We start from the raw sequence: 22,053 nt of genomic DNA on the forward strand, positions 1-22,053 counted from the left end.
GGGAATGGGGGGGTTTGGCGGGCAGTATTGACTCGGATACCACAAGATGCTGCGCGACCTAGATATAAATCCTCTCTATGTCTCCAAACGGGTTATTTGGTTGTGAGAACTTTTCAGTTATTTTCGCCTTCCACACCCGAGCCTTATGTTCCGGCATTGGGTCAAAGCACGAGGATCTGTGGAGTTGCAACTGTTTCCCCTAGGTTGGAAAAGAAGCAGGATTTCGAAGGTTGGCTCTGGTCTAGTTGGATGTACTGTCAACAATGAAGAAAGGAAGGATGATGAAAAGAACAATAAGGAAAGAAAGCCATGTAGAAAGCTCGCTCGTATAGTAAGGGCGTTGGCAAAGAGAAGATCTAACATGAACAAAAACCAAGGCAAAAATCTTATCCCCAACGCTAGTAGAATGCAAGAAGGCCTTTGGGGACGATACATCCAGACGGATGCCGTTTAAATGAGAGATATATGCCCAACCAACCTGACATAATGACAGTGCGGGGGTGAGGCTGAGTCATATGCTCAGCATGCTTCATACCCGCAACAGAGTTCTTATACAGTTGTGTGACCCAAAGTATGCTCTGATTCGAGATAGATGCATCAATCTAAGCTAGGATAACCAAAAACGGTTCCGAAATGGAGGGTACCCTGGTGCTTGCTGTTAAGTAGCACGGCTCATTCTCAGTTCACTATCAGAAGCCGTGCGTGTGGGATGCATAACGCAAGTACGTGCAGCCCTACCTGACCCTGTGATAGATGTATGCAATGACTGATCATGCAATATGCTTGCTGCAGCTGAAAAATTCGCACAAAATCGAGCTAGAGGCCACCGACTGGCCTTAGCGTGTCCGCGTGGTTGCGTATGTGGTGAACCTCCTGCGCACCAAGGCAGCTTCGCTAAATTCAGCTGCTTGAGGCTTTTGAAGAGTAAGGATTTTTACCTGTCTGATCCTCACCTAGGTGAGGCTTATCCCGGAGCCAACAGTCGCGTGTGTCTGTTGCTTGGATCAACTGCAATTTCTGATATATATCGGTACCGGTTGTAGCGTCTGCCAGGCTCACAATTGCCACGACCATCACGACCTAACCTACAGCTGTTCACTCCGTCCGGCTAGTTAGGTAGGTTTCCTTGGGCTTTGCGTCTTGCCTCTTAAAACACTCTCGATTCTGCCGTTAGTAGGCAATATTTTAGACTCACCAAGCTCTTTCGAAGGTCGTCAACCTATGCGCCTTAGCGACCTTCACCTGTCCACACAATGCTCTTTCCTAGCTATCCTTAGCAACAGCGAGTTCTAGAGCCTACAGGTAATATAAGTTGCAATGCCTCTCGCGGTTTTTCTGAGATTCCTCAGACTTTTATCGAGCTGGATGGCCGTAGTTCCCATGCTTAAAGTCCAAGAGTAGCACTAGACTACTCTAACCCGACTTATAGCACCAGGAAGCCTTTCTAGTGTCACAAACTGTCATTAGCCACGATAAACCCCTATGTATCTCACGACTACCTGCCTAATCACTCATGAGTGTATTATCCACGCAGTTTGCTTTAGGCAAGCAGCCTTGCGCTTAGTCGCTAGATATTAATGTGGCGAATTACCCTTGATCATCGTGGCATGACCGCCCAAATTCCCTATAAATGCGGTGAGATTGTACACGCTGGACCTAGACCAGCGGCCATCTCTCTGACACAAGGGGCTATACGTCTTTCGGAGGGCCTAGCGAGTAGCCTTGTGGTTGGTGCCAAGCGGCAAACCAGGCCAACAAAATAAGGTTATAGGGTCCGTAGCTCCAGGGCTGCGTCGATACAATCATTCCCAACTTCGATGAAGTCGGTTTGGCCAAGTTCCACTCCAACTGCATACATACGTACCTGCCTAGCCTAGATGCAATCAAAAACAGTCCAACGAAGCAGGACACAATATCTTCTCGCTCGCCCTGTCCATCGTCAATCTCACTGGGTGAAGCAAGCACTGCATGCTGTTGCCCTCATGGTGTGCCTGCGAGATTATCCTTTTCACAATGTAACTGCCTTTTCTGTGTTGACAAATATGGAAGCCCAACTCGGATGAGGAGAGGACGGATGTGCATGTTCAGGTCGACGGAAAGAGTAGAGAGAGCACGGATGGAATGGGTGGGTAACAGGACCTGGGCTGGATCATCGGTATTCATTTCTATAGTTCTCAAGGAGTATGGAGGATATCTCTCTTTTCCATGACAAGTTGCATGTAGCAAAGAGAGAACAGTGACGGGGATTGGGCCGGATTAAGGGAGTGATACGAGAGGAAGACAGGGTAGGTTGCAGAGGTCATGAAGGGTGAGGAAAGTGTGGGATTCATGCTTCTACATCGAATATTGATGCAGAGATGTAAGGAAGATGGTCGAAGAGATAATTCAGTTGGCCTGACTCGAGGTTAGGTAGGAAGCTCAATGGTTAGACGCAGTAGTACCATAGACCTTAAAAAAAGGAAAATTCCATGCTTCTACATATCTATAAACATCATATTGGACTCGAGGTGGTCATGTTGATGAATCATTGTAAGCCGGAGATGAAGGTTTTTCAGTATCGATCCAACTAGATATCTTCCATCTATGTACAGAATATCTAACTTGATAGCCCAGGTTAAAATCTGTTTTTTGAGATACAAGAACACGTTGAGCTATTAAAAGGAAATTACTACTAGAAACGAAGATATATCCAGCTAGCTTTTCCGTCGAAACCACTATTCTAGCTCTTTTTCTTTCTACCTTCTAGTTAGGCTCTGTCTCATTTAATTATTAACTCTTGCTCTTCGATATCAACAGTCGCATATAAACCTTCAGCTCTCCCTAAACTTCCTACTAAAAACCCAAATATAGGCCGATACCTAAATCCAAACTTGCCCCGCTCAGGCTAAAAAAGCAGAACTCCTCCTGTAGCTAGATTCGAATTCGTAAAGAAAAGAAGGAGCGTAGGCAGCTCCTCGAGTGGTCTGGAAACCTTTTCCACGACCGTGAGACGACACGCTATCTTCGTCGCGCTGTTACTACTACGCCACAAACAAGCAATAATTTCGCAAGTAGTGACCTGGTCGATAAGCAGGGCGGTGCAACAGCAGATTAGTATATAGGCGCAGTCGGATGTGGATTTGCTTCTGTGGTTCCCCAGGAGAAAGCATGTGAATATCACCAGTCTTTTTTGTGACAAGGCGGATGGATGGATGGAAATGAGCGAAAATGTCTAGGGACGGGGAATGGGGTCGAGGCGGGGGAGTGATGCGAGGAGGTTCGTATGGTAGACAGATAGGAGTTAAAAAGGGTATAAAGGGAGAGGAGGAGAAATGTGAAGTTCATGTTTCAATATGGAGCTTCATTGCAGAGATGACAAGTAAAATGGCCGCAAAGATAAGATGATCCAATTAGCCTGACTCGACGGTACCTAGGGAACTCAATGGTTAAAGAGGAGAGCATCATAGACTACATAGGTAGGAAAGGACAAAATCCGGGCCTGTAAAACTAAGTACCTCAGACCTACCTAGGTTGACATCAGGTCCCTGGCCACATGGTGGATTCTCGCTGTGATGCAAGCATCATTCCAACAATTCATCTATCCACTGCAGTTCAGAGTCGGCTCGCAGTGGCCACTCGATCGCTTGCTGACAATTGTGTGGAATCATGAAATCTCAACTGTAGGTTTCCCACAACCTACCCAACCACCTATCCAATCTATACTCTAGATTAGAATACCTAACCTCACTTATCCATATTGCAGCAGATGCACCATGCTTCGCATCAAGATCCATTCCAGTTTTGAAAGCCAATATACGAAGAGCTCAGCGCTGCCCTTATGCTGGAATTTTGAGTAAATCCGATATGGGGAGGTAAAAAGCGAGAGCAGTAAATCAACAACCGCATAATCTTATCGTTTATCTTATCTCAACAGCTACCTCTGGATCCACTCTAGCACCTAACAAATAGTAAGGGGAGCTAAATTTGCTGAATGAAAGGTACAAAGAACAGCATCCAAGAAATATGTTCAGGACTTATAGCTATGTACAGAAAGCTTTGCCAGGTAGTGGTGCAATTCCAACATTATTCTTCTTGAGTCGTGTCAGAAATGAAAGTGCTGCAAAGGGGCATTATTCTGCGGAGTAGAAAAAAAATGACCTGTGCACAGAGTTTCCGAGAAACCTGACAGCAAACCCTTCATAGTTCCGTACGTGGAATGCTCATACCACGAGACGCTGCCATGCGATACCGCTCTGTATACGTACCTATCCGTCCTATCCAATCCGGAGCCGCTCTTCTACAGCCGCTTAGCCACTTGTTCACAATCGCGATTGCATTTCTCGTGCTCGATTGCGATGTTTCCCAGCCTCAACCCGATAAGCCACCAAGAGGGGGCGGGGAAGAGACCGCCCAGGCGTCTTGGCGGCATGGGCCCGGACGCTCGGGACCGCCCGTTACGGTAAACCCGGCACTGGGGGGGGGGGGGCGCCAGTGTTCCAGAAGCTTGGTTTTTGGCTGAATGCAGTGGCATGCATGAACGGAATTTTTGTCAAGCGGAAAGAATTGTTTGGACGCCGGTGTATCATGTTACACCCTGTCTGTGTTCAGGTGCATAATTTCAACAGTCGACAGTTTTTCTTTTTTTTTTTTCTTCTACGTATAGTACAGGGGAGTGTTGTTGGTAAGTTGTCGAACAGCTTGCCAGCAACAAACATGAAAAAAAAATTCGCCTCTTTGTTATCAGACTTGCACTGTGCAGCGGGACGGCTACCCGGCCACTGCATGGTCACCTGCTCGGCATGATGGCAGCACTTGTTTAAAATCAGCCGCTTGTGAAGCGATCTTTTCCTCTAGCCGCTTACGCCACCACAGCACAGCACCAAAAGGATTTTTTTTTCTTCACCTGTTTTGCTTGTGTTGTCCTATCGTCACCGCCTGTGAGCGAAGTAGTTAGCTAGCTGGCTGCTGGTTTAAATCTTTTAGCTTCCATTTCCAAGCAACTCAGCAGGGGTTTTCTCACAAGACGAAGTGGCAGGTTGTCGCATAAGAATAACCTGGTTTCCTTTCATTTCACCATATTTACTCACCATTGATTGCGAAGAGAATTTTTTTTTTCCTTAATTGCATCGTTTCGCCTACTTTCCCTTTTGTCGCTTGTAACAGTATATTTGGTGATGTTATTATACGTTTAAAAGAGAACCCTTTAAGAACACTGCAGATCATCATCATCATCATCATCATTGATCATCTTTCGAGTACTGGTTAATTGACTCACGACGCTTGCTCATACCATTACCCCTGCCTACCTACCTACCTATCTACTTCATCAACCTACATCAACAGTGCAGCAGCTGCACTGAGCAACATCCCTAAAATCTGTTTATATCCAGCTTGAGACCAACATCCAGAGGATCAAAATGCCCAACCGCTCCAGCTCCGCCCTCGGCTTCTCCGGCTACGAGTCCCCCACCGAGAGCAACTACAACGGCTGGCCGCCCACTGACGGCGAGGTCAGCTTCCCGGCGTCGCCGGCCATTACCCGCTCCAACACGCCTCGTCCAGACTATCATCCTCATCACCCTCAAACTCAAAACCGGCACGTCCAGGTGCAATTGCATCACCCCCAGCCGCAGCGGCCCAGGTTCTCAAGGCTGTCGACAGCGAATACGGTTATCACCACTGCGGGTTTGATTGAGGGAGGGAATGGCAACGGGGGGTTTCGGCCGGCTAGTTTGGATGAGGCGGTACGTAGGGCGAGGAATATGTTAGATCCAGAGAAGGTTAGGTGGAGGGATAGGGTTGTGTGTTATAGGTGGACTTGGTTTACTATGACTATGGTGAGTAGATCTTGCATGTGGTCTTTGTGTTTTGAGGGAGGAGAAGTTTGGGGTTTGTGTGAAGGGGGACTGAGAGTGATTAGCGGAGTTGATGGATGAGATACTGACTGGGTTTCATTCACAGGCCACCGGCGGTGTCGCGAACGTGTTATACTCAAGTATGTCTCTCATATCTTCCCAGGGTTGGTGCTGTTCACAATGAGAGAGATGCTGACACTGTGCAGTACCATACCGATCAAAATGGCTCACGGGCATCGGCCTGGCCTTCTTCTTCCTTAACATCATCCTCTATCTCATCAACTGTCTGATGCTTTCACTGCGCTTCTGGTTTCGCCCCGGTGCCTTCCTGAACTCGCTTACCGATCAAGTTGAGAGCTTGTTCATCTCTGCTATTGTAAGTTTCTCTTCCTCATAACCTCCGGAATGGTGCTTGCTAACTCTGCGTTAGATCGTCTCGTAAGTGTACTTGACTCTTTCCCTACAAACCAGTTACGCATACATATCATTGCTAACCCCCTCGAGCGCTGGCACAATCCTTATCACCATCTGCCAATACGGCGTCCCACACGTCGGCCCCTGGCTTCTGCGCGTCATGGAAATCCTCTTCTGGGTTTACGTCGGCGTGAGCTTTGTCGTCTCCGCCGCGCTCTACCTGACCCTGTGGTCGACCCAGATCTTCCCCATCCACACTATGACTCCCGTCTGGGTGTTCCCTGCCTATCCCCTCCTTCTCACAGCCCCCTTCGCAGCCAACCTCATCTCCGCAGCGGTTAGGGTCGCGGAGAGGGACGGGCGTGTGGGGAGCGCCCTGGGGATGATTGATACTATTGCCGTGGCGACGGCTGCCGTGGCGGTTCAGGGGACGGGATTCCTCATTGCGTTTATGATTTGCGCTGCGTTTTTGTATAGGCTGATGACGCAGAAGCTGCCGCGGGACCATCAAAGGCCGGGCGTGTTTATCTCGATTGGGCCGAGTGGATTTACCGCGGCCGGCTTGGGTACGCTTACTCCCCCTCTCCCCTTTCCACCTTCAAAGCCCTCTCACATGGCTGCTGACACATGTGTTCCCAGTCTCCCTAGGCAACCTGACCCCCGCCATCTTCCCCTCCCCGACCTCATCCCCCACCACACCCGAATCCATCTTCTCCGCCACCACACCCGTCACCCTCCCCATGATCGCCCGTCTCTTCTCCCTCCTGGCCGGTCTCTGGCTGTGGGGCCTAAGCGTGTGGTTCTTCCTCGTGTCCATCGGCTCCCTCGTGAAGTATCTGCGGCGCGAGCACCGCGCGAAGTTGCGCTTCCAGATGACATGGTTCTCTTTCGTGTTCCCCAATACCGCGCTCGTGACGGCGACGGAGGCGCTGGGGATTGCGTTCGATAGTGCCGGACTCAAAATTTTCGGGTGTGTCCTCGCGGCGCTGATCATCCTGGTGTGGATGATTGTTTTTGGGAAGATGGTGGTTTGTCTTTGGAGGAGGGAATTGTATGTTCACATCTCCACCTTTTCTCTTTCTCGGGATGAGTTGGAGAAGGCTGACACTTGAACAGGTTATGGCCCAAAGACGATGATTAAGCCTCTCCGTCTTGAGCTCCAGCAACAATAGGTAACATCACCCGCAGCATTAGCAACCGAGTTTTTAGTCCCCATCATGCAATTTGGGAGCCCCGCCTCGAGGCTGGGTTATTACGAGCAGCAGAAGAACAACCACGACCAGTACCAGAAACAGAATCAGAACCAAGGCCAACGTCGAGTACTGGGGCCTAACACATCCCATTACAGTTCTTCGAGCAAACAAGCAAGCGAGCGAGCGAGCGAGTCCTTCGGTATCATTGGCACAGCGCTACGATCTGCCAATCTCTTCAACCATTTACCACCGTTTAAAGATTTAACCTTGTTTAGGTATGATTGACGAAAAAAAGAAGAGGGGGATGGCTTGGAATGACCTGTTATTTGCTGCATAGCATGGCGTTTAGCATTTAGATGGGATAGGACGGGATAAGATGGCTATCTAGGTAGTTAGGGATTTAGGGATAAGTAGTAATGATAATGGGGTTAGACTGGCTTGTTTCTTGATGACACCTTGCTTACCTCTTTCCCCCATATGGTTTTCTGGGAACATGATAATCCATGTTTCTAAAAATCTTCTGGGACCAAACTTTGCACCATCAATAGAACTAGTAGATGATGATAAAAGCTGTAGCTTTGTGCCTACCTAGATATTCTGGCTGAATTGATGAATTACCTCGGTAGGTACAGTCAAACTCGAACCCAATCAGTACCTCCTCCTTCCCCCTTCTCTCTCTCTCTCTCTCTCTCTCTCTCTCTCTACTACTACACACACGAAGCAATATTAACACGACCCNCAAAAACTAGTAAAGACTTCCATGAAGGCAAACAGAGACCATAGCAGAGAGCATCAAACAATCGACTTTGATGTCATACTTTACTGTACCATACAACCTAACAACCACAAAAAAAAAAAAAAAAAGAAAAGAAACCGCAGGATTTCACAAGTGAACCGTTTCATATTGTTTTCAGAGGAATTTCTCTTTTTTTTTACAAAGCAACTTTGATTGATTGTCCCTAAGTACCTATCCCATCCATCCTATCCCACAACCCGCCCGCCCGTCCACAATGGTATCGGTATCAAGTATCAGTAAGGTATCACGAAGCCTTCCCTTCTTTCCGTTCTTTCTCAAGTTCCGTTCTGTCGCCTGCCCGCCCACATCTAACAAGAAAGTACTAAAAAACGCCTAAGGTAAAATAGAAAAAAACCGCAAAGGTGTAAAAAGCCAAATATAAAAGTGACGATACACATGAATGAAGTAAAGGAGATGAAATATCCACGGGGCGGAGGAGAGTGAGGATCGAATCAAATCTGTTTCGTAGAGCGGCTCGTCCTTCGCCTGTCTTAGATCAAGACCCCCTTTCCCTTGGAGGTCGGTCGGTCGGTCGGTCGGTCGGTCGGTCGGTCGATTAAACTCGTCTGAACCCAGCTCCGGCATGCGCTCTTGTCCCCCACCCCTCACGCCCTATCCTTAGGCCCCGACGCATCCAACTTCAAGTACGCCTCCTGCACCGCCCTCCCCTCCACCCGATCCCTATCCATCTCCAACACATGCACCCAATCTCTCAGCTGAATATTCCTCCCCCTCTCCTTATCCTCCCTCCACGTCCCCAACCGGGGATACCTCGGATCGGGCGTAAGATGATGCGCCTTCTCCGGCAACCCTCCCCCCTTCCCGCCTACACCACCACCCACACCCCCATCTGCTCCTCCGGCCCCTCCGCGGGGTGTGCTGGGAGTCGAACCGGCTTTTGTCATCCACGCGTATTCTTTTTTACGTTTGCCCATGAGCTGGGAAAGTGTTTGATTTGTAGATAGGGTGCTATTGGCTTCCGCAAGACGGGCGGCGGAGGCCTTCTTTTGTTCTTTCTTTGTCGGAGCCTTGGTTTCTTCTGGAGTCGAACCGGTGGCGCCGGGAGTGCCAGGGGCAGCAGAGCCCGCGCGGGAACCAGATTGGGCAGACTCCGGGTTGAGGCGTTTCTGACGTTTGCGGAGACGCGCTTCCTCGATTTCGCGGTCCAGCTTGGCCGCTTCGCGGACGGCTTCGGCGAGGGACTTGGCGCCGCGGAGAGGTTTGGTTGTGGTGGATGTGGAGGAGGCGGCGGCGGCGAAGGCGTCGTAGGTACCTGAAAATGTGTTAGCCAGAGCAGGAGACAAGACGGAGTAATGAAGCCGTACGCTTCTTTAAGTTTAGGTCGGCGGTGCCGTCGACGAGCATGTCGTCTGGAAGCGAATCGAGGCCGGTCCGGAGAGGCGCCGACACGTCCTCCCACTCCTTGGGAATCTGCCCGTGGGACGTCTTCTGACGAGTGATGGCGATGTTATTGGCATCTTCAATCAGTTCGCGGAGACGGTGCTTGGTAGCAATGGAAAGGAGGGCAAGCTGGTCGGCGAGGTAAGCGTCGTGGGGGATCCAGGAACCGGTAGTGGTGACCATGGCGCCGTCGGGACCCGGTTTCGTGGTGACGGTGAGCTTGGGCTGGGGAAAGTCGGTAGGGGACCTCAGCTTGCCTAGGCCGAGGCTGGCATTCTTGGACTCCAGGTTGACGGCAATGCCGTGCTCTTTGGCGATCTTGTCCACACGGTAGTGTAGATTAGCAATGTTAAGGAAGGGGCTAAGGAGTTCGATGCTGCGAACGACGGCCAGGCGATGGGCGGCTTCATCCCACGCTCTCTGAGCGGCCTGGGCCTCGTAGGCCTCTTGGCTGAGCTCAGTAGACTCGCCAGGTTGGTTCGCGAAACCGGCACCGTAGAAAGAAGTACGCGGACCCGGGGGGTTGGCCGGCAGGCCGGTTCTAGCGTCCTGCGAAAACGAGCCACTGTAGAGTTCGGCAAGGAACTGTTCCTCGGCGCGCAAATCGATGCCTGTGGAGACGAGGGAGTCGCTGATCTCCAGCTCAATGTCCTTGATGGGCTCGCGGATCGAAGCGGCGTCCTTTGCAGGTTGTGTGGGCCTAGCAGGGGGCGGCATCGAGCCCTGGGTAGGCGGGGGAGGGGGGGCATTCGGAGCAATGGCCGCGGTGGTATACTGCTGGGTAACCGGGGGAGAGGTAGGGGCGCTTTGGGGAGCGGGAGAGGCCGGTAGAGTCAAAGTCGGCGTAGGAGTGGGGGCTTGGACGGGAGCAGAGTTAGCTGCTACTGTCGAAATACCAACACCGTTTTGGTTCTGGTAGGGCGCTGTATATGTCTGGGGTTTCTGAATGTAGGTAGGAGTAGCCTGGGGGGTCGCATGTTGGTTGATGTAGCTCGGAGAGGCCGCAGCGATGGGAGAAGCGACTGGGCCCTGAGTTGTAGGAGCTGAAACGAATGGCGCGGTGACATACTGCGCCTGCTGAGGGGCGGTAGGCAGGGTTGGAGACACACGGGGTCGCTTGTTGGGCGGTACCGTACCGTAAGTGGCGGGCTGAGAAGCCGGAAGAGGAGCAGCAGCAGCAGCAGCAGCAGCAGCAGTAGTAGTAGTAGTAGTAGTAGAAGGAGGAGGGGGAGGAGGAGGAGGAGGAGTCATCGTCGTCGTCTCTTGTTGAGAGACCTGCGAAGGTGCGGCATGAAGTTGAGGCGGCGAGTAGGCCTGGCGCTGGCCCATCTGGACTCCTTGGTGAGCTTGCTGCATCTGACTGACTTGCTGCGGCACTTGCGGCATCTGGGTCATCGGCTGAAGCGGTTGCAAGTGTGGAGCCTGCGGCATCTGCGAAGGGGCTTGAGGGACCTGAGGCTGTGGTTGCGCCATGGTTGCAAGTCGTGTAAAGAGGATCTAGATATGGTAAGAAAACGGAGATGGTGATGGTTCGCAAAGGTTCTGGAGGTCGCGCGTTCGCAAGCTTAGGCAGGCTAACTGTTTGCGTGGGTTGGAGTTTGGCAATCGGTAGACCTATTTAGGAGTGTTGCAAAAGCGCAGAAAGTGTGGAAGGGGGGGAAAAAGGAGAGAGGGAGAGAGTAAAAAGGCCGCGGAAGTAGAGAAGTAGGACAGAGCGCAGAGTCGCGGATGCGAAATATGGTTTGCCAGGGCAATGTGCGCGGGGTCAAAGATTCAAAATTTGCTGCTATTGTTTTGAACCCCCAAGCTATTGTGCCCTCGAAGCGGGCGGCGCTTCTGCGAAGGCAGACTACGCGCCAAGATACTGCGTTGTCGTCGTCGTCGTCGTCGGGGTTGTCGTTCTGCTCATTCGGCGGTGATGCTATTTCTTCGCTCGTCGACTGTCGTTTGCTCAAATTCCTGCTGCGACCGGCGCAAAACCAATCCTCTCAAAGGGCTGTATTCGCACGAGATGCAGGCGTCGCGGGATTGACGGCAGCGCGGACGAAATGGTGATTTTGCTCGCTCTCCACGACGTGCTACGTGCTGTTGGGTTCAAAATCGGCGGCGAATGCCTGCGCTCGAGTCTGACGCGTCGAATCTAGTCACGTGAAATGCCAAGATTTTTCGGTGGGCCAATTTGACACCTGACATTCTGCTACTGCGTGGCATGGTCTGTGCTCACAGCGCGTTTGCGACCGCGAGCCGTGAAGCCGTGATCATTCAGAGCAAGGGCGCAGTTGCCAGTTGCTTTTTATTCAAACTTCATTTTTTTTTATCATTATCCTCTTCTTTTTTTCGGCATCGAGTTTTGACTTCTGAATGAATTGTCATTCAAAAAAAAATCTTCTGAACAGCGTGCGACTGCATTTGCACAGCCATTGGTTTCACAGGGTAATCATTGGACGCTGCATCGCATTGCATTGCATTCATCAAAAGAGGGCTCTTTATATTTGATCGCTAAGACTTCATCCCCTCGACCTTTATTAGCCACAGATACACAGACATCAACCAGACCATCAGACCATTCTCAAGGTTTACCAGCTTCAGTAACCGTTGAGATTGCTGGGCTCTCTTCTCTCTTCCTTCTGAGAGCCAGCCAGGATGGCTTCCAAACGGAAGGCCTCTCAGATGGCCGCCGCCCCAGAGGAGCCTGTCGACCCGTCCGACGAGTTGATGTTCCTCTGTCTCGGTGGCGGCAATGAAGTCGGCCGATCATGCCATATCATCCAGTACAAGGGGAAGACAGTCATGGTGTGTTCATCTGTTCATCTCTAGGATCTTGTAGCCTCGAACTGACAGAGTGTAGCTTGATGCTGGGCAACACCCTGCGTACGACGGGCTGGCTGCGCTCCCCTTCTTCGATGACTTTGACCTCAGCCAAGTCGATGTGTTGCTCATTAGCCAGTAAGTATCCATCCCAGAACATTATTAAAGCACATCGAGCACATTGCGGATTGGTCTGGGGCACAAGCATACCAGGGAATTCATCCGGTTCCAAGATTCCCTCCCTTCCTTAGGCTGCCCTTGGGCTTGGTCAGCTTCAACACCCCTAGCTGGATAGCAAAATGTCTTGAGCCATCCGCAGCATGTACGGTCAACATGTATTCAGAGTCTATGCAATACAAGATATTGTTGCGCCCCCCCCCCTCCCCGGCCCTTCGCTGCTCTGCCCTTTGCTTATCCTGTGAAGCGCTTGCCCTCTTCCCCAATACCCCTTCACCGTTTTTCCCCCTTCCTCCCCTTCCTCCCCAACCCAAACCCAAGGATTCCTCTCTCCCTCCCATCTGCGTAACAAGCCCCGCTGACCGACAGCTTCCACATCGACCATGCCGCCTCATTACCATACGTCCTGGCCAAGACGAACTTCAGGGGTCGCGTCTTCATGACGCACCCGACCAAGGCCATCTACAAGTGGCTCATCCAGGACAGCGTGAGAGTCGGCAACACATCCTCCAACCCGACCTCCCAGCTGGTCTACACCGAGCAGGACCACCTCAACACCTTCCCCATGATCGAGGCCATTGACTACTACACAACTCACACCATCTCCTCCATCCGCATCACCCCCTATCCCGCCGGCCACGTCCTGGGTGCCGCCATGTTCCTGATTGAGATCGCCGGTCTCAACATCCTCTTCACAGGCGACTACTCCCGCGAGCAAGATCGCCACTTGGTCTCCGCTCAAGTCCCCAAGGGCGTCAAGATCGACGTCCTCATCACCGAATCTACCTACGGCATCGCCACCCACGTGCCCAGGTTAGAGCGCGAACAAGCCCTGATGAAATCCATCACGGGCATCCTCAACCGCGGCGGCCGCGTGCTGATGCCCGTTTTCGCCTTGGGCCGCGCCCAAGAGCTGCTACTCATCTTGGACGAGTACTGGGCCAAGCACAAGGAGTACCAGAAGTACCCCATCTACTACGCCAGCAACCTCGCCAGGAAGTGCATGCTTGTCTACCAGACCTACGTCGGCGCCATGAACGATAATATTAAGCGTCTGTTCCGGGAGCGCATGGCCGAGGCCGAGGCGTCCGGGGATAGCGCTGGTAAGGGAGGACCCTGGGACTTTAAGTTCATTCGCTCGCTGAAGAGTATTGATCGGTTTGAGGATGTGGGTGGGTGCGTCATGCTGGCTAGTCCGGGTATGCTCCAGAATGGTGTCAGTCGCGAGCTGCTGGAGCGGTGGGCGCCGAACGAGAAGAACGGTGTTATTATCACTGGTTATAGTGTCGAAGGCACTATGGCCAAGCAGCTCATGCAGGAGCCGGAGCAGATCCAGGCTGTCATGACGCGCAGCTCGGCGGGTGGGCGCAGGGGCCCAGGTGGTGAGTCTGAGAAGGTCATGATTCCGCGTCGGTGTACCGTGCAGGAGTTCTCGTTTGCTGCCCACGTCGACGGCAATGAAAATAGGGAGTTTATCGAGGAGGTTGGCGCGCCGGTTGTGGTAGGTATTCCCCTTCCCTCCCTCCCTCCCCCCCCCCCCCTCTCCCTTCTCTTCTCCCCAAACTAATCCCTTCCGCTCTATACGTCCGCTAACATCTCAGATCCTCGTCCACGGCGAAGTCCACAACATGATGCGCCTGAAATCCAAGCTCCTCTCCCTCAACGCGAACAAAACCAACAAAGTTAAGGTCTACAGTCCCAAGAACTGCGAGGAACTCCGCATCCCCTTCAAGACGGACAAAACCGCCAAGGTGGTTGGCAAGCTCGCCTCGATTCCGCAACCCCTGAAAATGCCCAAGTTCGATGCAGCCGCCGCCGATGGCTCCACTACCATCACCGCCGCCGCCACCGGGCCCGACTCCGAACCCCGCATCGTCACCGGCGTCCTGGTCCAAAACGACTTCAAAATGTCCCTCATGGCCCCCGAGGACCTACGCGAGTATGCCGGCCTCACAACCACCACCATCGCGTGCAAACAGCGCCTACGGCTGACCGCTGCCGGGATCGACCTCATCAAATGGGGTCTAGAAGGTGTCTTTGGCAGAGTCGAAGAATTGCCCGAAGGCAAGCCACGGCCGACGAAGGAGGCGAATGGGGAGGGGGAGGATACCAAGATGGTTGAGGCGGCTGACGAGGAGTACCCGCTGAATGAGGTTGTCGCTGCTTATAACGTGATGGGGTGCGTGACGGTAAGGTGCTGGACGAATGGAGAAGTGGAGATTGAGTGGGAGGGCAATATGCTTAATGATGGGATTGCGGATGCCGTAATGGCGTTATTGATGGGACTGGAGAGTAGTCCTGCTGCCGTGAAGCGTACGTTCCCCGGTATAATCGTGTTTATCGCATTTGGCGAGGCTAACATCAAACAGGCTCCTCGAGCAAACACACCCACACCCACACCCACTCCCACTCCCACTCCCACTCCCACTCCCACTCCCACGACCACGACCATGACCACGACCGAGCCCTTCCCATTCGCAACCCCCACGCCAACCTCGACCCTTCCGAGCGCCTCTCCCGCCTGATGCTCTTCCTCGAGGCCCAATTCGGAGCAGACAACGTCTCCCCCGTCGCCGAGCCCAAGATTCCTCCCCTCTCACCCCGCATCCGCGCCCGCAAAAAGAAGGCTGTCTCCCCTCCTGCCGAGTCAACTCCTGCCCCCGAGTCCGAATCCGAACCCGCTCCCAAGGAAGAGGAACCGGAAGAGGAAGAGTCGGAGTACGACACCGACGAAGAAGCCCTCGATCTCGCCCGCCGCACCGAAGAGGCTAAGGCCCGCGAGCTCGCCCGCCTCCATAAACTAGGTATCCCCGTCCCGGGGGTGCGTATCAAGATCGCTGAGAAGATGCAAGCCACAGTGTGGTTGGAGACGCTGGAGGTCGAGAGCGAGAACAAAGTTTTCAAGGAGAGGGTCAGGGCGGTCGTGGAGAGGGCTGTAGAGTGTGTCGCACCTTTGTGGTGATCACTAGGAGATAACTAATGAGATGAAGGAGTGTGAGGTATTGGTTTTTGAGGAATTGACGGGGAGAGAGAGAGAGAGAGAGAGAGAAGAGAAGAGAGAGAGAGAGAGAAGAGGGAGGAGAGGGAGGAGAAGGAGGGATACTTAGGGTGAAGGACAGAGGGGCGAGGGTTGGATGCGAGAGAAGGGGCATAATTTTGTAGGTTATTGTAGGTTAGGCACTGTACAAGGGAAGAAGAAGAACAGACGGACAAAAAAAGAGGGAACGAACTACGGAAAGATAGTAGATAATGCCTTGATGTGTGTCAGCACTTACTAAACCGTTCGAATCCTCCAAGTTGAAGTAATCTTCGTAGTAACAAGCTATTTGCTTTCCTTGATTTGGTTTTATAACATGCCGGAACAGAAGTCATTTGAGGCTTTGTTAAAAAACCAGAGAATGCCAGCGATTAAAATTCAAATGGAGATTGTTATCTTAATTTCGAGTTCAGATGGAAGTGAAAAAAGAACGTCTCATAAAAAGACTCGATGATTAGAAAGAGGAATTGGCCTGAACGCTCATGACCAGTTAGGCTACATGGGAGGACCATATTCAACACCAGGATGTACCCACCACATAACCTGCGCCATTGCACCACCCAAGGGTCTTGAAAACGGGCGCTGGGAACCTATTTTATTATCTTATTTTAACCCCTCCCCCCGGCCCCTTCTTCCTTCTCACATGACTTAGATGGAACTACAAGACTTAGCGCTAACTTTCCTTAAGCCTCTTCCTGTGAAGACTATTCACTGTCCTATGGAACAGAACTGACTGAATGTGATGGTAATGTGATATGGGGATAGTCAAAGACAAAAAAAGGTAAGTAAGAATTTCCTGATCTTGTCAACACTTCCTGTGAACATGCCTACTACCCACCTACCCACCTAAGGTACTTAGGTAGATACCAACTCACAGCATCAACACCTAGAAAAGAAGGAAAAAAAAAAACATCACAGTCGGTAGGAAGGTGGGTGATAATGCAGAGGATAGGTAGAAACCATCTATTGAACGCTGCAACCTGATAATATACAATGCCCCCCCCCCACCCAATCGTTCAGTCCTCCCCCTCATCATCAGTCTTTCCATCCATTACTCCAGGGTAACCCACCAACCAACGAACCATCCGATCCATATCCCTCACAAGCAAGGAAATGAACAGGAAAAAAAAAAAAGGTAAGACCCAACCTTATCATGAGGAGGATCACCCAATATACTCCCTCAAATCCTCCGCCTCCTCCAGCAACGTCTTGAACGAAAACGGCGCGAACGGCCACCCGGCAAACTCAGCAAACTTACTAAACGATTCAACCCACGCCAGACGCAGGGAATGCAACATGGCCGAGACGCCCTCCATGATGATGAGGATGATGCAGCTGAGCAGGAAGAAGGCCGCAAAGACAATAACGAGGAAGATGGCGCCGCCGATGCCCGTCATTTTCAGCGCTGGACCCATTGTCATGGACCACAGCACGGCAGAGAGCTGTTGGTGGGCGAGGGAGAGAGCCCACAGACGGAGGTAGGAAGCTGTGTGGGAGACGCAGTTAAGGCAGAATTCTGTATGTTGTTAGTTAAGAAAGTATTGATAGAGGGGAGAGAGAAAGAAAGAAAAGGGGAAAAAAAGTTATTTTTTTTTGAGTTTGGGGGGGGGGGTGCGGGGGAAAAAGGGGAGGGAAGAAGAAACGTACCGATGGTATGAATAACCTGATGAATCATGACCTCACCGAAATCAAACTCCTCCCCATGCTCGCCATGTCCACCACCATGTCCCTCATCCTCATCATCCCGATCCAAATCCTGCGCAATCATAGCACCAGCCTCACCCAGACTTTGCCTGCCATTAACATGACTACTCTCCCCTTCCTCCTCTTCATCATCAAGCGCATGCACTACTACCCGTGCATCCCGCTCCCCAATTTCCCGATACCCCTTGCTCCTAGCGCGATTATGCTCCCACCTCAGCCACAACGGCTTAAGCAGCAACAACACCGGTACCTGCGCAAACGCAAGCAACAACAAGAATACCTGCACATACCTCTGCCCGGGGTACAATTGCTCATTGGGATCGACATACCCTGGCTGCAGGAACATGTAGATGAGCATATTCAACAGACCCGGAGGCTGCTTCCCGATGGCAAACCAGTCCACCGTCCATTTGTACACGATGCAGATAACGAGGTAGCCGAAGATAGCCTGGAAGAAGATCATGCCGGGGACAAAGTTGCCCCAGATGTCGTAGGGCTTCTTGAAATGCTTCGCGTTGATGTACGAGAAGCACAGGGAGTACGTCATGTGTGCCCAGCCGAGGATGATGGACATTTTCATCTTGTAGGAGTTCGTAAACAACAGGTCGTTCTCCGTCCCATGCCAGCGCCAGTCCAGGCCGAAGGGGTAGCGGTAGCCGGTCGGCTCGCGGAGCTTGGCGGCGACGGTCATGCCCGGCCTGTAATCCGGGGGCACGTCCCACTCCCATTGGGACTTGAACAGCGTCATGGACTTGGAGAAGATGTCGTTGTAGATGAGACCGGTATAGACGGAGAAGATGGCCATGACCAGCGCGATGTATCGACCGTAGTAGACCATGGCGAAGAGCTCGAAGGTGACCTTCTTCAGGGGCTTCTCCCAGTAGATCATGGCGAGGGCGGCGCACAGCATGATGAGGGCGTGGCCCAGGTCACCGAACATGACGGCGAAGAGGAAGGGGAAGGTGACGATGACCGGGATGGCGGGGTTGACTTCCTGGTAGGTGGCGGTGCCGTAGGCATTGACGATAGTCTGGAAGGCCTCGGTGAACTTGTTTGTCTTGAGGTAGGTCGGCGGCTTCTTGTTGGTGCGGATCTCGTTGATGATGGATGGCACCGACAGGCCAGCCCGGTTGGTCACGTCCTGCAGAGTGGCACGGATACGCGGGAGGTCGTTGGTCGGACACCAGCCCTCGGCGATGAGGGTGCGGCGGGCGCGGTCGTAGGAGAACAGGTTGAGCGTGTTATAGACGGCCTTCTCCTTGGCGACTAGGATCATCCAAGCAGCCAGCGAGCGCGAGATCTGCGTCAGCTCGGCGTCCAGCGTCTGCTGGGTGTTGCGCAGCACGCTCTGCACGTCGTGCAGGCGGGCGTTAACCTCGTGCACCTGGTCGCGACGCAGGTCGCTGTTCTCATCGACATTGTAGATATTGGCGCCCATGGACTCCGAGATGCGGCGAATCTTGGCCAGGATCTCCTTGCCGTGGGCAAAGATGACGAAGACATTCTTCGTCACGGGCTCGTTGTTGGTCGGATCGATCAGCGGCTCGGGGATCTCGGCCTGGTTCATGTACAGGTTGCCGCGGAGCGTGCGCCACAGAATGCGCTCGAAAGCAGCAACCCGGTCACGGGCAATCACGCCAGCGACAAAACCAATGTTCATTCCCGAAAATGACCGCTCGACCTCAGGCGCGGTAATGTGCTGCTCGACGTCGTGCAGCAGCGGGGCGTCGTCGTCGGGGTTGCCGTCGGTGCTGGCGCGGATCTCGTCGACGCTGCCGTGGGCGCGGTCGAAGAAGCCGCCGGCCTCGCGCAGCACCCAGCGCCATTCGGTAAGCTCCTGCTCGCGCTTCTTCAGCGTCTCGTAGCTCTCGTTGAGCGAGGAGATACGCTGTTCCAGGCTCTGGCTGCGCTCGGCCAGCTCGTCGATCTCGGCCGTCGTCGGCGGCTGCAGCCGGTTCTCATCTGGGTCGATCTTGCGCAGCGGGATGCCCGCCTTTTCCATCTGCGCGTGGAAGTAGCCTGCCAGAGCACTGTCAGATGGCATGTGAATCAGAGGAGCATGTAGCATGTGTGGGACGTACGCAGCTGGCGCTCGATGTTGTCGAGGCGGCGGATCTCCTGGGTAAAGACGCGCTGGAAGGCGGTCAGGTCGGCATTGAGCTACACCTCGTTAGCTGTCATCCTCCGTCCACTCTCCGAAACACAATTCCAAATCATCCAGGGACATACGTCGCGGAACTGCACGAGACCCAGCTCGCCCAGAGCATTGACGACTTCGCGGCCAATTTCATTGGAAATGTACAGCTGGACCATGCTCATGTCCGCCGAGCGGAACGGCGTGTCCGGTTTGGGAGCCATCGCGGCGGCGTGCAAACGTGCTGCGGCGATGGCGATGAAAGCGGTTGTGTCGATGTCGGTGTCGGCGTTCCAGGTCGATGCCGATGTCGTTGATGCTGTCGTTGCGTTGTTGTCGTCGTCCCCCCTCGCACGCAAGCTGGAGTGGAACCAACAGGGCTGGCACCAGCCCCATGCTACAGTATATATCACAGTGTGTACTACAGTGTGTACTGTGATTGGACTCTCGGCTGCATCTCGAGGCGTACAGTGCAGGACAGTGTGTGTTTGAGATGGAGGATATCTTGGGAATCCGGACACGATTTTTGACTATTACTTGGCCGATCTCGATGAAGCTTTGAATACAACTATGATGGCTTCGGGTTTGTTCCTGTTCATTTTATCAAAGAAGAATAGAGACGCATCGCGGCGAGGTTGGACTGGAGTGATGTTGCGGGCTTGCAGCAGGCTTATGAGCACAGTACAATCAATGTCTTACAGACTGTCATCGCTTTCAAGAGCATTCCACTCTCTCTCGCAGGAACTTTCTACGACGGCAAACAGGCACGTCACGTCAGAGTGTCCTTGTGACTTGGTCTGTTGCAGCCTACAACCTACAATCGCCGTACAGTTATCCTTTCACAGTTGTAATTGGCCAAAAGAAACTCATACAATGTATATGAGGGGAAAAAAAAAAGTGTTCGAAGTCCGGGATAACTTATAAAGCTATCTCGGACGCTTACCTTGGATTGATTTTAATCCTTAGGTTAACCTTGGCGAGCAACGGTTCCGAGCATTCCGTTTCCCTGTCTTGTTTTTGCTTTGGTTCCCTTTTCTTTGAATCAGCTGCTCAGATTCAACCTAGTTTCAGATCTTTAAGTGCCTACGTAAGTAAGGTTGATTAAACCGTTCTGGGAAGTGACCTGGAAGAGGTACCCGTACCATAGGTAGCCTGTAAAAGTCTCCGGGAGAAAACATCCCGCACTAACACCTCCCACCACACATCCCTATCCCACGATAGACAGATAGACAGACCAGGGCTGGCAGCGGCACACCTCCCATTCAGGTCAGCCGTTTCCCGCGCCCGCGCCCACGCTGCCGTGGGGGTTAACCTCCAATCCGGGGATCAACCCAATGCCGTAACGTTCTTTTTTTTTTTTTTTTTTTTTTTCTTGTCTGTGCTGCTGCAAACACCATGACCCTTATCAATCAGAGATCCCAGAGCAAATCAATCAGAGCCTGGGAGCTGGACAAGGGTTGCGCGATATATTATGTACCGTATATAAGTGACCGGTCTGCCTACGCTGTTGCTTGCTAGATGACTTATCACACACCTACGCTTACTGAAACGGAGGGTTTTTATGTCACACATGTCTCGCACAAAATCAATGCTTTTCTTCCGCGTGACTTTGATTGTTTGTCCAACCTCTTAAGATACCAATCTATCCAAGGATGAGAAATGACTTCCTCCGAAGCACACAGCAAAAAACATGACGGACTGCCTCGTCATTCGGGAGATCAGCCCAATACCTACTCAACGTGCTTCCTCCCATCTAACAGTTTAATCGAAGTCAACAAGAATACAATTACATTTTTACTGCAATCCTCATATCCAACTTATCACGACACTAACGTGCCTACCACGCATATCCTTGATCAGGGCTTGTTCATCTGTCGACACTCCATGGCTTTCCTACATGCTCTTCTCGCCTGACTTTATCTGAAGAGTGCACACGGACAACTTGGCACAGAAACTACCTGCCTATGAAAGGAACTCTGAGCTGACACAACGCAGGACAGACACACGCTTGCTGCCAGAAACACGTTGTTTTAAAATCCTTTGCATACACTCCTATTTAATACAGGATGCATAGTATTCCGAACTACTAGACTGATCATTATTCGCCCAGGTTAAGTGGACCTTTCAACCAATTTAACACCCAAAAATGCCGTGGAAGACATGTCAGAAGTGAGAAGAGACAAAACCTCCCAGTTTTTTTTTGTTGTTTCTTTGTCAGCCATTTCCTACTACTCAAGATAAAAAACAGCATAGCACACCCTGATGAAGAATAACCAAAACAACTCCCGAAATGAGAAGCGATGATGAGTATTGTTCAAAAAAAAAGGAAGAGACAGAATGTCAGCAGCAAGAACAACAAAAACGCCGCTTTGAACCCCAATGGATATCCCGCTTCGCTTGCCATGGTATCGATGGAAGGATCACCAACCCGACCAAAGAAGAGGACGAAAACGAGACAAGAGCCGCAGAAAGCCGAAGACCGAAACCCCAAAGACCCATCTCAAACGAACAAAGCATGCAAAAAAAAAGAAAGAAAGAAAAAAAAATAAAAAAAA

At 52.0% G+C, this 22,053-nt stretch overlaps 4 protein-coding genes across 4 annotated transcripts; 2 read left to right on the forward strand and 2 right to left on the reverse strand.

The window, feature by feature from the left end:
- Nucleotides 1–5,396: 5,396 nt before the first annotated feature.
- CTHT_0006700 (uncharacterized protein) lies at nt 5,397–7,389 on the forward strand (the record flags this gene model as incomplete). The annotated part of the gene is made up of 7 exons (XM_006691139.1): nt 5,397–5,723; nt 5,941–5,974; nt 6,041–6,210; nt 6,265–6,272; nt 6,339–6,814; nt 6,888–7,299; nt 7,365–7,389. The coding sequence occupies 7 exons, from the start codon at nt 5,397–5,399 to the stop codon at nt 7,387–7,389; spliced, it is 1,452 nt and encodes a 483-aa protein (XP_006691202.1).
- Nucleotides 7,390–8,842: 1,453 nt separating this feature from the next.
- Nucleotides 8,843–11,111, reverse strand: CTHT_0006710 (uncharacterized protein; the record flags this gene model as incomplete). Its single annotated transcript, XM_006691140.1, has 2 exons — nt 8,843–9,510; nt 9,563–11,111. 2 exons carry the CDS (start codon nt 11,109–11,111, stop codon nt 8,843–8,845), a joined length of 2,217 nt encoding a protein of 738 aa, XP_006691203.1.
- Nucleotides 11,112–12,281: 1,170 nt separating this feature from the next.
- CTHT_0006720 (uncharacterized protein) lies at nt 12,282–15,585 on the forward strand (the record flags this gene model as incomplete). The annotated part of the gene is made up of 5 exons (XM_006691141.1): nt 12,282–12,431; nt 12,487–12,584; nt 12,993–14,124; nt 14,225–14,936; nt 14,993–15,585. The coding sequence occupies 5 exons, from the start codon at nt 12,282–12,284 to the stop codon at nt 15,583–15,585; spliced, it is 2,685 nt and encodes an 894-aa protein (XP_006691204.1).
- A 1,238-nt stretch (nt 15,586–16,823) lies between these two features.
- CTHT_0006730 (vacuolar ATPase-like protein) lies at nt 16,824–19,722 on the reverse strand (the record flags this gene model as incomplete). The annotated part of the gene is made up of 4 exons (XM_006691142.1): nt 16,824–17,176; nt 17,308–19,383; nt 19,446–19,524; nt 19,594–19,722. The coding sequence occupies 4 exons, from the start codon at nt 19,720–19,722 to the stop codon at nt 16,824–16,826; spliced, it is 2,637 nt and encodes an 878-aa protein (XP_006691205.1).
- Between the last annotated feature and the right edge of the window lie 2,331 nt (nt 19,723–22,053).

The sequence above is a fragment of the Thermochaetoides thermophila genome, assembly GCF_000221225.1.
Source record: "Thermochaetoides thermophila DSM 1495 unplaced genomic scaffold scf7180000011806, whole genome shotgun sequence".
Classification (NCBI taxonomy): Eukaryota; Fungi; Ascomycota; class Sordariomycetes; order Sordariales; family Chaetomiaceae; genus Thermochaetoides; species Thermochaetoides thermophila.